At 42.0% G+C, this 16,393-nt stretch overlaps 1 protein-coding gene across 3 annotated transcripts in view; it reads right to left on the reverse strand.

The window, feature by feature from the left end:
• Positions 1–1,400: 1,400 nt before the first annotated feature.
• Positions 1,401–16,393, reverse strand: part of PHF8 (PHD finger protein 8) — a 33,058-nt gene continuing 18,065 nt past the window's right edge. Inside the window, exons 15-21 of one of the 3 annotated variants that reach the window (XM_070741281.1) lie at positions 15,129–15,214; positions 14,028–14,161; positions 12,007–12,275; positions 10,533–10,628; positions 9,183–9,292; positions 6,381–6,759; positions 1,401–4,626 (exon numbers count right to left, since the gene is read on the reverse strand). In XM_070741281.1, the coding sequence (XP_070597382.1) occupies positions 4,538–4,626; positions 6,381–6,759; positions 9,183–9,292; positions 10,533–10,628; positions 12,007–12,275; positions 14,028–14,161; positions 15,129–15,214 (1,163 nt within the window). In that variant the 3' untranslated portion in view covers positions 1,401–4,537. Of the gene's footprint in view, positions 4,627–6,380; positions 6,769–9,170; positions 9,293–10,532; positions 10,629–12,006; positions 12,276–14,027; positions 14,162–15,128; positions 15,215–16,393 lie in introns of all 3 variants that reach the window. The other 2 variants (XM_070741280.1, XM_070741279.1) reach the window with 2 other exon arrangements.

Here is a 16,393-nt window from a genome sequence, read left to right on the forward strand (position 1 = left end):
GTGAAGAGAAATTAAAAGTTCTCCTTTTGGACCTTTGCAGTAAGTCCTTGGAAACAGAACAGACATTGGGCTATAATCAAAGAGAGACCAATTTCTCCCTATGCTGTAGGCTCAATCTATCCCTATGCTGTACTGTGCTGATATAATGCAGAAAAGGACATTATGCTTAGCGGCAAATACGTCTTCTGGGCAACAGATGGAGGGATCATGGAATGTGTTTATATTCTTTTCACTTTCAGGTCAAGAGATCCTTACCTTGGCTTTTTGGAATTAGCACAACGGATCCCCCCTGCCCCCAAAATTCACAGCGTTAATTGGAATTATTAAGGACAAAGAAAGGGTGAGGTTTTCTGTGGGCCTCAAATGCTGGACTGAGAGGCTGTGTGGGATCCACTCCGACCCTTCCATACTGTCCTCGACTAGCTATGCTCCATGTTGAAAAGTCATAGAGGCAAAGGCCAATGTGCCCTTTTCAATCAATGGAGGAATACATCCCAACCAGTGTCACACTGCAGGATTTCAGCTCAAATCAAGGGGACCAAATGGGTGTGAGACAAAGCGCTGCTCAAAGATACAACAGAAGGGAAAAAATGATTTAGGCATCTGATTTGCTGCCTCAACAATAGAAAGAGCAGTAGCCCTGCAAACATCTTCCAAAAGCAGATGTTACAAGGCATTGCTCTGAGTGCCATTTTTCAACCTGGCTTATTATATTCTGGACATGTTTTTAATTATTTAACCATCCGGTTTATGCCATTATTAGCCTTTTCCTTCGGAGTGTTTTGGCTTTGGACAGGTGAACAATACGATGAAGATTGAGCAGTCATCTTCCTTGTGGCAGGTTTTTCCTGAACATCTGGGACGAGCAGCCTATTCAAAATACTTCCATCGCCAATAGAGGAAAATGACCAGCTTGCTCAGTTGGATAGAGGAAAAATTGTGGGTGGGTTGCTTTTTATAATTTCAGAGTCCCTCCCCCCCCCGCCCAACTATTTCATTTGTAGATTTAAAAACATAGAAACATAGAAGATTGATGGCAGAAAAAAACCTCATAGTCCATCTAGTCTGGCCTTATACTATTTCTTGTATTTTATCTTAGGATGGATATAAGTTTATCCCAGGCATGTTTTAAATTCAGTTACTGTGGATTTACCAACCACATCTGCTGGACGTTTGTTCCAAGCATCTACTACTCTTTCAATAAAATAATATTTTCTCACGTTGCTTCTGATCTTTCCCCCAACTAACCTCAGATTGTGCCCCCTTGTTCTTGTGTTCACTTTCTTATTAAAAACACTTCCCTCCTGAACCTTATTGAACCCTTTACCATATTTAAATGTTTCGATCATGTCCCCCCTTTTCCTTCTGTCCTCCAGACTATACAGATTGAGTTCATTAAGTCTTTCCTGATAAGTTTTATGCTTAAGTTTTATGCTTAAGATTTAATCAGGCCCTCATGTAGTCAAAATTCTTAACATTTTGGAGACTCAAAGCAGAAATGGGAGGGTTGGCAGTGGGACTTGCTGCATCCTGTTCCTTTATGCGACGACTTGGGAGTCTTTCACAATTTGGCTCATTGATCCCTTATTGATTGGAAATCTCCAATCAATAAGGAAACTCAAGTTCCTCACCTAATGTCCTATGCAGAGATAGTGCTCTTTTTAAAAAATGGGAATAAAAGCTCCTATTGTCATGCACCTGTCAAATGTTTTTTGCACTGAATTTTGAGCATGGTTGAGCATGGTTGCAAAATTTTGAGCATGGTTGCAAATCGAGAGGCAGAGTCAAGTAAATAACACCAATAATCTGATGGATATGAACCTAGCCTCTGTCCAAGGATTTTCAGCCCTTGTCATCTATACAGAATGAATCTTACATTATAGCTGAGAGCAGACAGGCTCTATTTCTCCTGGCAGAAGGTTGGATAGTGCTCTTTGTGATGCTCCTGCGTTATATGTATATTTCTTTTACCTGTTTTGCTTGTCTGCAGTAAGAAAAACCCCTCGGTTTTGCAGCCAAGAGCCATCCCCCAACCCAACTTCTTGGGGCTCCACAGCACTCAAGATATTATCCTTGTAATTATTGCGGGATCAAGACTCTCTTTTCATGTATTAATGTGTATTTTACAATTCTTACAATAAAAAACAAAAATTGCCGCCCGAGATATTATTGTAAACCTGCAGCTGAAGCAAATATAGGAGACTAATTTAAGGAAAAGTAAAAAGGCAATGACCCTTAGGTGGGAGAACGAGCCTTTCAGCTTTGCTTGATAAATAACTTTGGGGTATGAATTTTTGTGCATCAAAAACCCAAGAGACCATTAATAATGCCAATTCTGAATAAAAGGTGACTTGTGACACTTTTCAGGGAGAAATTCAACGTGAGATCCATGTGAGGCACACTTCAAGAATAGTACCAAGAAGCGTCAGTATAAAATAATTAAATGGGCAAACATTCAATTTGGTTATTTGATGCTATAGCAATTTAGATAATCTTTTCTTTCCCAATTGGCAAAAAAAAAAAAAAAAAAAATCCCCCCCTCCTGAAGGTTTGGATAGCATTCCTAAAATAATTCTCCCAGTGTTGAATCCTTTTACAACAGCCCTCTTTAAAACAAAAAGTTGAGCATAATAATGCCCCCACCATTAAAAACTATATGTAGAATGTATGCCTTGGTCTGGGAGCTGCACCCCCTATAGTAACTCTTGTGCAAGAAACTGCTATATCTGCATTTTGGTATCAGACTCTCCAGAACACAAATTTTGTGGGCAAGTTCTCCCAGATCCCAGTGAAAGCATTTGTCCCTAGAAGAACAGAATCAGAAAAATATATCTCAGGCATATGCTACAATAAACTGAAGGTTTTCTTTTATTCTAACCCCTGGAAAAAATTATATATATAATGTTATATAATTTTATATAAATTATATATATATAATTTCCTCCCCCTTAAACACACATTTCTAGAGCGAGGCCTATAAAATAGAATTCAAACATTTACACAAAGCTTGCTGGAGTCTGGTGTAAAAATATGATACACAGCTGTATTCGCCGAGCTGTGCTGATGGGTAGAAACATCTTTTAAGTCTTACTTAGGGGGCACGATGCCCTCCCTGCCGCCATAGAAGAAGGAGAAGGAGAAGGGAGGACAGACTGCCTTATGCCAAGAATGTAAAAAAAAAGGAAAAAAGCCCTGGAATTAACACAAGGAGAGATCTGTAACAGGAACAGCTGTGAAGCCTCCTGGAAAACTTCACATCAGAAGCAGGAAGAATCTGCTCCTGATATTCCACATGGCATCTTCCGGTTGGCAAGCAATGGGGGCCTGAACAGTTTCCAATTACCGACTGGAGAGAGCTGGGGTTTTCACCGATTTAAGATGCAAACACTCAAAAGCAACAGAAGTCCCTTTACATGTACAGATATGCAAAGTAGGGAGGGGGCAGTTCACTTAGCCTTCCACCTCGACTGCCTCCCTGTACATGCTGCAAATTTTTTTAAATAGCGCATTAGACCGCTCCTCTCTTTTGCATTGTGGAGACACAGATCTCGTGTGAGGCCCTCAATCTTCTATTTTGGATGGATCACGTAAGGTATGGTAAGCGAAGGATTTCCCTGCTGCCAAATGACTGGAAGTTTCAAAATTCTCTCGACGGGAGAGGGAGTTATTTCCAGTGTCTGCCTACTCCATCCACAAATCCCTGACTGCTGAAAAACAGCATCCAGTTCCCTTTGTAAAACAAGTGGTTCCTCTCCTGCCTTTCCAGGCTTTGTAAAAATCTCTCCAGGACAGCGTATCTCCAGTGGAGCAGTTTTAAGATGGGTGAACTTCCAAGAATTCTCCAGCCAAAAGTAGTGCCAGCCAGAGAATGCCTGGAAGTTGAAAGTCCACTCATCTCAAAATCATTGAAGTTGGGAAACGCTGTTCTGGAAGACTGCGAAGGAATCCTTCTGCTTGCGTAAAAACAACCAACAAGCAGCTACTTTCTGCAGGGGGGGACGGACACGTTTAAAAAAGTAATGAAAAGAAAGAAAAGAAAGACTCCTTGGCACGCCAGGGTCTGCCAACAGCAACGAAAGATACAAAGGGCATTTGAAGCTGCTAGGAGGAAAAGATAAAGCCAACATCTGTAGAGGTGTGACCTGACAGAGGGAAGGGAGCATTCGAAAGAGGTATCAGCCCCAGAACAAAAAAGGAAGTGCAGTGGGTCGAGGTAGGGATGGAGATTCAGTGGGCACAACGAACCCCCCGCCTCCTACGTTGTCTGTCTCTTCAGGGAAACCAGTGTGGTTCCCTCTGGGTTCAGGTGCTGCCAATCGAGTTCAAAGCATCCAGCAGCAGCACAGGCAGCTCAGACTTGGCTCTGATCCATGTGAGGGAAGGAGAGGTAGAGTAGCACGGGCCTTGTCCACACGCCTAAGGTCCTGTCGGCCCTCCAAAGACACCAAGCGGTGCCTCCAAGTGGGTCTCTGTGCCTCACCCAACTTCTGCTGCCCAAGAGCTGGACATGTGGTCTGGAGCTGACATGGGGATGCACTCAGAGGAGTAGCTTGCCATTGCGATGGATTTTCAGGATGCGTCCCAGTCGCTGCTTTGCTGTTGCTAAGCCCTTCTTGGGGCGTTTTCCTAAAGGGGAAAAAGAAGGGGGGGGGGAAGAGTTATCATTTTAACTAGACAACCATTTTAGAGATACAGTGGTACCTCTACTTACGAACTTAATTCGTTCCATGACCAGGTTCTTAAGTAGAGAAGTTTGTAAGAAGCAGCAATTTTTCCCATAGGAATCAATGTAAAAGCAAATAATGTGTGTGATTGGGGAAACCACAGGGAGGGTGGAGGCCCTGTTTCCTCCCAGGAGATTCCTAGAGAGGCCCCACGGAGGCTTCTCCCCGCCTTTTCCAGCCCTATTTCCTCCCAGGAGATTCCTAGAAAGACCCCACGGAGGCTTCTCCCTGCCTTTTCCGGTTACAGTTTCGGAGGCTCAGGTTTGTAAATAGAAAATGGTTCTTAAGAAGAGGCAAAAAAATCTTGAACACCCGTTTTTTATCTAGAAATGTTCGTAAGTAGAGGCATTTGTAGGCATTTGTACCACTGTATTTCCTTACCAGATTTCTTAGTGGCTTCAACCGTGACAGAACTTTTAATGTACTTGAAAAGTTCTTTAAAATATGCAGTGAAATATTCAGAGATGTATCTGCCTTGAAAGTAGCCTATGTTGAACCGTATAGCAAGGGCCGTCAACTCCTGGGCCATGGCCCACTACCAGGTCATGGCCTGTCTGGAACCAGGCCGCAGGAGTAATGGGCTAATGCATGCGGACATGTGTGCAGCTCAACTTGTGCGAGTGACAGGCCAGCATGCACAACCTTGCTTGCGGGGGCTGGTTGCCCCTTCCTCTCTTGACAGGCCACCAAGAAGTAAAGGTTGGGGATCTCTGCTGCATAGCACAGTAAAACATCAGGAACTGACCACCAGAAATATTTTATGACATTTTGTGTGTCATAAAATGTTTTTATAAAATTTGCCGAATTTCCATTCCACAGGAATCGCAGGTTGTAGATTTTGGATGCATTCTGTAAAATAGTCAATTTGAGGTATCTTGGTTCAAACGTTTTTTCCCGTGAGGCAACTGTTTAGTGTAGTTAAGGGATACAGAGACAAGAACTTTAGAAGTATAGAGATTTACTCGAGTTGCAAAATCAGTTTATTTTCCTTCTGAAAAAAAGTCTCTGCTGATGTGGAGGTTGAAACTCAAAGTGCTCTCCGGCTACAGAATGAATCCGAGACATTAAAAATGGCATCTTGTTTCTTTCAGCTGCTTGCTTCCCACAAGGGAACAAGAATCTCACCTTCTCTTACAATGGCCAGCAGACTGGGGAAGCAGGAACTCCATCTGTGTGATGTTATGGATCACACAGAATAAATGAATCGGGATCTTGCCAGGATCCAGTGGTTCCTACCTGCCTCGATTCGCACCTGCCTCAGTTTCCTTACTCATACGGTACTTTATTCTTATATGGAAGTCCAAAATGTTCACAAAGCTATCTAATTAATGACAACTTCAAAAATGCTACACAATGCAGTAGTATTATCTCAAGTGAAATGCTCAAGGTGAGATATTATTTGAACTGATAACTTCTTTTGAAGGCAGCATAGCTGATAATAGATAATACCACTAAAATATATTCAGTATTTGATTGCCTCGAATGAATGCATCCTATGAATGACAAGTCCAAGCCATACTTTTCCACCAACTACAATCCCTCTCTTCCTCTGGCAAAACCATATTTTGCGGCAGATCTTAGACAATTGGAACTCTTCCCTAAACAACATCAATAGGATTGTCCCTTCCCTTTTGAAGCCCACATATACAAGCTTACCCTGTGCTGCTTGAGGACCTGGTGAGCCAGCTGAGGGGCGCCTCTGGGACAAGAAGACTCCTGGGGCCATAGGCGTGGAGCCTCGGTTCACCTGGGCCATTCCAAACACATTAGGCCGAGCGGTGTATTCATGATCCACCAGGCTGCCGGCAAATTGCTCCTGTTTCGTTTCCGGTGGAGGGGTGGGCACAGGGGCCTCCAGCTCAGGATCTGGTTCCTGGGGGACGGGAGGTGGGGGTGGCACATCTGGCTCCACTTCCGCTTCTATCAGTTCTGGCTCTAGTTCTGGTTCCGGTTCTGGCTCCGGATCCGGTTCTGGACTAGGAGCTTTCGGAGATGGCGGCTTCTTTTTTACCACGGATTTCCGCCGCTGCAACTTCTGATGTTGCTTAATAGGAAGAGAAAAAAAGGCAAAACCCTTTATGCAGAGCTGCAGTAAGACCAGCTGGGCATGGGCCGCACTGCTAGGGACTCCCCACCACCACCAGGTTTTAACATTCAATTTTCATCAAACAGTGTATTCTGGAAACAATCATGTTTAGATAGTCATATTTATACATCTTCATTATATTTAGTCATTACCATCGTATTAATAATAACATTGTAATAACCTTAATACTTAACATTTAACATCATCTTCTTTAATGACTCTCCACCATACCATTTCCTCTCTTTATACCTCCTTCTTTCTAACTTCTGTTTCTGTTATGTAGCCATTGATAAAATGTGTCCCGTATCAAAAAAATATTCAGTTTATTCTTTATCCTTTAATCTATCCATTGCTGCACAATCTAATATTTTTAAAATTATATTCTTCTCAGGCAGGATCTCATCCCTTTTCCTTTGTTGCGCAAATACAATTCGAGTTGCTGTTAATATACGCAGAATCAAATATGCAGCCTTTTTATCATATTTTTTCTGGTAGAATGCCCAACAAAAATATCTCTGATTTCAAATCTATATGTAGGTTTATCTTCCCCCCCCCCCAGCCATGTGTGTATTTTTGTCCAATATTTTCTTGCTCTTGGGCATGTCCACATGTGGCAATATGGACCAGATGTTTGATTATACTTCCAACATTTATCCAATCTATCTTTAAACATTTTTGCTGGTCTTGCCAGGGCAAAATGTCATCTATAAAACATTTTAGACAAGTTTTCCTTATATGCAATTGACATCCTCAATTTAATATTTCTATCCCACAATTTCTGCCACTTGTCCAATTCTATTGTGTATCCAAAATTTAGGGCCCAAGCAATCATTGTCTCCTTTACTTGTTCACTTTTTGAGTTTAATACTGTACTTAATAAGTAACAATATAATTTCTTTGTCACGTTTTCATCTGTTCCAGTCAATATCTGATCTAGTTCTGTTAGCTCTTTGTTAAAACCATACAGTTTAGCGTCTTTCTCATAACCAGATTGTATCTGCATATGAGGCCACCATGCTATATCTATCCCCTGACTTCTAAGTTCCTGTTTTCTTTTTAATTCCTGTCATTCAATATGTCCTTATATCTTACAATTTTTTCCATGTTAATAACATTAGGATGTTCTAAAGCCTCCATAGTGGAAAGCCAGATTGATATTTTCAAATAATGTTCTTTTATTTTAGTCCATACTAATAACAATGCATTTCTTACTGCTAGGGATTCCTGTTGCTCCTACCTGGCTGGATCCATTAATGGTACCTGGAAATGTCTTGAAAGGATTCTTACACATCTGAATTCCCACTTGAGAACACCAAATGAACTAGCTATCCTAAATTCAACACCCACCCACACACACATCTGAATGTATGGCTTTACCAACTTATGTAATGATGCTATCCTATGAAATACATTGCTCTGGCTTTTTTAGAATAAATTTTGTTATATTTCTGTTCATTGTGTATTGATTGCCTATCCCGGGTGGCTTTTTATAGTTCCTGCATATGTTGAACTGTGCTATGTACCATTCAGTCTTTTGAGTGTGATGTCATAGAAGGGGAATAAATATATAAACAATCAGTCAACCACACTGAGTGTGGTGAGAAATGTACTGAAAAAAAAACAATATAGAGAAGGCAGCACACTAACTTTAACAACGAGTATGCTTTCTATTGAACAGCAATTCTATCTTTTTGAAACACCCCAAGCTTTCCCCCCTGATGAAGCAAATGTTCTACTGAAGGAGAAGGCCACCCATCCAAGGAAGAATCTGTATGGGCCTTGAAATATGCTTCTCTCAATAAACCAGTGTTTCTCAAATAGTGGGGCAGGGCCCCCTAGGGGGATGTGGAGTGATGCCAGGGGGGGGGGCATGACCCGGAGGAACGTGCTTTTTTTTTGCCGCAACGAGTAGGGGTTTTTTGCACCAAACAATAACATACAGCACAGAACAGGAGATATGAAGTGCATATAACAAACCTTAAGAAACACAATGGAAAAATATTTAAGAGGGATGAAAAGAAAGGAGGAGAGAGACAGAGATAATGAGACAAATATAAGTCTCCCAAAAGCTAAGATGAGGCAATATGATGAAGCTTGTATAGTGTTTGGCTTCACTGGGACTACGGTGGGAGACGAGGAAAGACCGGTATGTTTACTGTGTCTAAAAATGTTGGCAGCATCATTTAAACACATTACACCCCAATCACACTGATAAGCCGCTTGAGGTTTTCCAGCGAAAACATACTGAATGTTGTAAACAATTGTCCCAGTGGAGAGTTGGGGCGTGCGCAAAATGTTTACTTCTTCTGGGGGGTTGGGTGGTAACAGAAAATAATTGAGAAACACTGCAATAAACCAACCTGGCCATTTACCTGCTGAGCTAGTTTAGCTGCTGCAGCTGCCAAACCAGTTTCGACAGATGCCACTCTGGTCCCTTCACGGACAGGGCGGTCTTGCTTGGGTAGTGTTGGGGTCACCCGGGCTGTGAAGAGGGAAAGTTCACGTGAAGAATTTTTCTATTCCGCATTTCCCCAATCTTGATGATTTCAACTTATGTGGAATGGCAATGCCCAGGTTGCCACTTGGGCTGAAGAATTCTGCAGTCTTGAGATCTGAAGCACCCCACGATTAGGAGAGGCTGCTCTACTTGCTCCCACTTGGTACATATAAAACATATCCTTTGCCCTACAAATCCATAAACTCAAGAGTAAGATAATGGAAGCTTCATTTATTGGAAATCCATAACATCTATAATTAAAGCCTCAGAGTCCTCACAAAGCCTCAGAGCCCCCCTCTGAAATGCTTACTTCTCACAGCTAAAACACAAAGAAAAAAGAAAAATGAAAAAGAAAAAAGAAAAACGATTAGCATTTGTGAATTGAGCTAAGCAGGATATACTTCGGAGCCAACTGAGGGCAGGTGTATCAAAATTAGCAAAGCTAGGTTGCAGAGCTCAGTTTTGTGGGTTTTTTAAATAAAATCCTTTTTCAATATACTCAAGCAGATTTGCCTCAAATCATTACTATTACAATGAAAACCCACCCTTCCCACTTCCGTTTCAGATATCAAGCGTCCCAGAAAGATCTCCACATTCAGAATTGTGGCCTTCCAGGCATTTGTACAAACTGTAATAAGGCAAAGCTGCAATACAGATTGTCTATGCTCAGTGCAGTTTTTGGTTTAAGCAGAGAAACCCCACTGCTCTAACCTATAGTCGTTCCATACCTCACAGAAACAAAAGATAAGATAATGACCATTCTTCTTCTTGTGCCATATCCATCATTGGACGTTGGCAATCATGTTGGTGATCCTATTTATATCAACAGCCGCATGAAAAAGCCCCTTAGATTTTGAAGACAGGTTCTTCTTCTGCCTGGACCTCCTTTGCCTTCTATGGCCATACCTTTGTGCTTTGTGTGTTTCCAAGAATTACAACACGATACACTCTATAAATTGCTGGTTCCCGGGATAATCAACGATCAGCACTTGCACAACAAAATCCCATCCTCAAGTACAGTATAAAAGTCTTCAGCAATTCTGCTGGCATTAGAATCTTCTTTACATTTTTCACCCCAAACACTTTCAGGTATATTTTCAGGTGCAAAAGGGTTAGAAATTTGCTTTGTAAAAGATCTATTCCCAGGGAATTGTGTTTTTGTATCCTTTTGTCTAGTCTCACATTAGATACACATCATGTGTTACAGGTGATGATGGATAGTTACCTTTAGGACTCCATGGAGCATCATCCGTGCATTTTTTCTTCTTTGGCAGTGACTTCAAGGCTGGGTCATCCTCATCTGATTCCAAGGACGGGTAAACTACACAAAGTGGGGACGCAGTTAGGCATGAATTGTAAATTTTTCAGTTCTGAACATATGGGAGGGGCAAACAAGAAACTGTGATTGCAATGGAACACATGAAGGGAAGCTAGATTTGTCTCAAGACAAATGCTTTATTACTATAACCCGATAAGTCCTCTTCTCAATTTCTATCAATGGGATATCTTTCCATGTATAGCTCCTTTTCACAAAACATGAATCTTTCTGATGCAATAATTTTAAAATCAAGACAAGGGGACACGTTTGATACTTGCAAAAAAACAAAAGGATGCATATAATTGTGAGCAGCAAAGTTTGTAAAGACCGGAGGGTGAATTAAGCTGGGCAAAGCAGCTTCTCCCCTTGCAGATTCCTCCCTGCAAGAGGAAGTCCAGAAGTCAAACAAGACCAAATTCTATGCAAGGTCTTGAATTCTGAGCCAGAGTAACCACCTCCAAAAGTTTACAAGATGGTCTGCTCCCCGTTCTAGACCAGTGGTTCCCAACAGGTGAGGGTGGGCAATTTGATTTTTAATGGCGGCAATTGGAACCTTGTTTAAACCAAGTTAATGGCCTTTTAGGCTTCCTCCACATGAGTAGGAGTTCACTTTTTGAACACTAAGAATTATATTTCACCGGAGGGAGGGGGATCAGGATTTTAGAGATGCTTAGGTTGGGAACAACTGTTCTAGACACTCTGCCTGTCCATTCAACTTCTTGCCCAGCTCTAAAAGCCATCAGGATTACTGACAAGACCAAAAATGTCCACTCGTTTGTATTTTTCCCTGCTTGGGAAAGGAAACTCAGCACAACTACAGCAGTTTCCAGCTAGATAAGTCAAAATAGCCCTACAAAAACTGTTATGTTCCTAAACCAGTTGCTAGTGATTAAATGTCATATATCCAGGTCAGGGGCAAAATACACTGCTGTGGTAGGAGCAAGTTAACCAGTAGAAAGTTTGTCTCAGTTTGGCACTGAGAGATGGGAAGCTGGTTGGGAGATGCTCTGCATGATCTAACCACTGCAGGTCAATTCTCCAGCTTTCCCCAATCTGATGTCCTTCAGATGTGATGAAGTTTCCACTTGAATTGTGCTAGCCCCACACCTCCAGAGACCTCTAAACCAAAAATGATGTGTTTACTGAGGTCAGTGGATTTTTACATGGAAGGACTTATATAGGGAACAGAGATCCATCTTTGCAAGTGTTGTACAGGTGGTGTAAGGGTGTATTAAGATCCATACTTTGCAACGCACAGCACTCTTGCAGGCAAATAGATTTCAAGTAGCCTTTTAACTTTTCTGCCCAGAAAGGAACAAAAAACCCCTATTTTTCTTGTCGAGCCTTCCAACAGAGGAGTAAATCTCTTTTCATTCCTTACTGTATTCAGCATCCTTAAAACAGGCTCCCAGGCTCTCCTGCTCATCCATGCTGGCCTCTTCCTCACTGTCTGTGCTGTGATGAGCCGGCCGTTTGATGGGCCTCTTCCCTGAGCGCTGTGTGCCGGAGGCTCCCGCAGAGCCACGTTCATGCCCAGCAGCCAACCAGGCCTGTAGGCTAGTGGCCCCTCCTGAGGATGACGACTGGAGGTTGGCCATGCACAACATGCCTTGGATGGCTTCCTGAGTACTGGGAGATGCAGGTGCATCACTGGGAAGACAATAGAAATGGAGTCCTTATTTATATCGGCACTGGGACACAACATACAACATGGTTTTATCCAGCAAACCTCTGAACAACACCTTCCATAGCCTTAGACAGGTCCTAAGTATACTCACTGCACTGACAAAACAACACTAGCAATAGCACTTAGATTTATACGCCGCTTCATAGTGCTTTTACAGCCCTCTCTAAGCAGTTTAGGGAGTCAGCATATTCCCCCAACAATCTGGGTCTTCATTTTACTGACCCTGGGAGGATGGACGGCTGAGCCAGCCTCGAGCTCTGTCAGGATTGAATTTCTGGGGGTGGACAGAGCTAGCCTACAATACTGTATTCTAACCACTATACCATCACGGCTCAAATATTACCTCAAAATATGTTTTCATAATTTATCTTGGCACCTGGATATTCATATTAGTGCTTCATATTGGCAAACCTGTGGCACGCGGAGCCATATTGGAGGGCACATGAGGCGTTGCCCTATGTCAGCTCTAGGACGCACACACGTGCACTAGCCAGCTATTTTGGGCCTTGTGAAAGCTTTTTCGCCATCCAGAGACTTCAGAAACCCCCAGAGTGCAAAAAAAGACCTAACTGCTAAACCAGAAGTTCGGAAAATGGACTTCCAGTTTTCCCATTCTGCTTTTTTTCATATTCCAGGGCTTCAGGAAGCTTCCCTGAAGGCTCCACATGCAAAAAACAGCACAACAGGCAAATCAAAAATCCATTTTTCCAAACTTCTGGTTTGCCCATTTGGTTGTTTTTTCACCAACTCAGGCTTCAGTGAGGCCTTTGCACATGTGCAGGGATGGGGAGGGGAGATTGTGCGCATGCATAGGGGCATGTGCACATGTGTGGGGAGGGAGGAAGCAGGTTTGGGCACGTGCTGGAGCTGATGCACATACACATTTGGGGCACGCAAACCAAAAAAGGTTCACCCTCACTGCCATAGAGGCTAAAAAAAAGAGGAATTGTGATCTAACCAATCTGGATGGTAGAAGGGGAAATCTATTTAAACAGACATAATGCGGTTTAAAGAAAGAAAAAAATCTGAAACTCGTTTATTCTAAATCCCAAAGTCATCAAAGCCGTCTCAAGTATAATGAACAGAAAAACATGAAAGGGTTCCATCTTGGTTTCAATATATGGCAAATTGTTGAGGATGATGTTTGATGTCGCAGCAGATCTGTCAATTTGTAACTGATGGTCAAAAAGAGTCACATTGTGCAGCTCCTTCCTTGCTTCTGCCCTCGAGTTTGACGGAGGGTAAAACCTTTGAAACCCACTGCCTATAAGGTGTATATCCTGCACCTGTCTGAGGTAAAACCTAAACAGTTTGAGAACTGTTGGAAGGGAACTCTTCAGCTCCTTGCTTTATAGCAAAAACAGAAGACTCGGTTACTCCCTCAAACACCAAAAATTTCATTTCCTGATGAGGGAGAAAGAGCCTACTTGAAATGTTAAAATATTGTTATTTTGAGTATTAAAAATCAGGGGGATAAAAACAAAATGGTTAGCTACTAATTGTTAAAATCTAGCTGTGCTGTACATGGCTCCAGTGCCTCCTTCACAGTAGGCCAAACAAAACAGGCAAGGCTTTGGGGTTTGCTGGAAATAGCAGAGTTCCAAGAGATCCCGTAGTCTGGTCAGCCACACGCAGCCATTCCAGGAAACAGAAACAATGGCCTTTGAAAGATTCTAAGCCACCCTCCCCCCACATCTCCTCAGGCGCCGTCTCACCTCAGTTCATCATAGTCAGCACCGCCAACCTGCCGACTGGCTTTCAGCAGGTCCAGGATCCCACCAGCACTACTGCTACCTTCCAACTGGTCATCACCAGAAGCATCCTCCTCCTCTTCGGTGGTGTAGTCCTCCTGCAGACAAAATACATCCAGTTTTAACAGGAGGCCAATTCACTAGGCTTATAGGTATCCTACCTATCTGCTCCAGCAGCACAACAGTTCAAAGGCTAGCAGAAAATGTGCAGCTAAGGCTCAAAAGCACCAACATTTCTTTTGGACCTACAATTCCTTACTACAGTTACTCCTTAGGCAGAGGATGAGTGCCAAGTTTATTGATTATTCCTCAGGAATTACATGATTATTCCTCAGGGAAAGCTGCAGCTTTTCCTATATGACCAACAAAACAAACGTTTCTTAAAATGCCTTTACCATTTCTACTCGAATTGGTTTCACTTAGCCAGCTCTTGTGATTATTCTAGATTATCATTCTAAGTCTTATCAGGGAACAGGACCTGGTTGATCTTGTTTGCATCACATCTATATTTGACTGTCTTTGACTATGAAACTGCCCAGATGTCCTCAAATGGGTGTAAGCCAAAAGGATATTCCAGGAGGCAGCAATGGTAAACTATGTCCATATTGCTGCCAAGGAAATAGCATGGGTATCATCATCATCATCATCATCATCATCATCATCATCATCATCATTGTTTTCCATCCTTGTTTGTGTATAGCTCAAAGTGATGAACGTACCTACTACTTGTGCCTCCTATTTCCCCACAAAAATCTTGTGAGGTGGGACGTAGTCATCTGAGCACCACAGAAAGTATAGTACTGTTTGACTGATTCCAACAAAGTAATAACTCTGCCCTTAAGACTGACTGGTGAGCTCTTATCACAAGGGTTTTTGGGCTGAAAAAAATGATTCCAGGATGCAGGGAAGATGTTCAGTGCCTGATAAACTTTTCAAGCTTTTAAAAATGGATCCTGAACCCAAACCCCTGGAAGTGCCTCACGTCACAATTAACTCCCACTCCTAGAGGGTGATTCTATCCAGTTGTCATAACTCTACAATCCTGATCTTGTGTACCAGACTTACTTCAATGTCAAATTCTACTTCCCCTGGCTCTCGCACTTTATTTGGGTCGGAACAGGGTTTGGCTCGTGGCAGTTTCCGAGGAAATTCTGGAATTGGAAGAACATAAATGTTAAAATATGGCGCTGGAAACCGAGGAAAGGCTGGCAAATCACATAGGCTGTAAATCAAACAGAAATGTATTAATTCTCAAAAGAGAGACATGTGTGGGTCTGGTAGCTCAGATAAGGGTGATATCTGTATATTCACCAATCTGCCTAGGAATCAGTCTTGAAAACTGTGGTTTACACAACAGTTACCCTACACACTAACCTACATAGGAATCTGCCTTGTAAATTATGGCGAGGCTTTCTGCCAAGAAAGCATATATAGGACTCACTTGCCATTTAATAAATACATAATAATGATAAACAATTAGGGATGCAACCTAAGCTTTGGAAATCAACAAGTGGCCTCATAACCATCTAAAGCAGTTGTGGAAACTATGGAACTTCTTTCAATGAAAGTAGAAGATCAAAGATGAAATAAGAGAATGGAATTTAGGCAACCACTACTGAAGTTGAAGATAAGAAAGGATATTCATAAAAGAGAACAGAACAACAAAGTCAATTTTAAACTGTAATCACACTCCCAAAATATGTTTTGAAACCAAGACCATAGCAGGGAGCACAGAATTTGGTTTCTCTAAAACACCAGCTTTAGAAACATAGAAGAATGATAGCAGAATAAGACCTCATAGACCCTCTAGTCTGCCCTTATACTATTTCCTGTATTTTATCTTAGGATGGATATATGTTTATCCCAGGTATGTTTAAATTCAATTACTGTGGATTTACCCACCATGTCTGCTGGAAGTTTGTTCCAAGCATCTACCACTCTTTCAGTAAAATAATATTTTCTCACGTTGCTTCTTATCTTTCCCCAACTAACCTCAGATTGTGCCACCTTTTTGTTGTGTTCACTTTCCTGTTAAAAACACTTCCCTCCTTTAACATATTAACATATTTAAATGTTTCGATCATGTCCCCCCCTTTCCCTTCTGTCCTCCAGACTATACAGCTTCAGATTTTATTAAATAAATTCCATGGATTGGTGATAGTATTAACTACAGAACAATAAGTGTGTTGGCGGTTATTTATTTTTAAGTTGCTGCCATTACAATGATGTGCCTGAAAGCACATAAGCAACTCGTAGTAAAAAGAGGCCAATAGCTCTTAATGAGACAAATGATGGAGTTTTGTTGTGGCAAAGAAAGTGTGGGCAGGGAA

Source organism: Erythrolamprus reginae, chromosome 2, assembly GCF_031021105.1.
Source record: "Erythrolamprus reginae isolate rEryReg1 chromosome 2, rEryReg1.hap1, whole genome shotgun sequence".
NCBI lineage: Eukaryota > Metazoa > Chordata > Lepidosauria > Squamata > Dipsadidae > Erythrolamprus > Erythrolamprus reginae.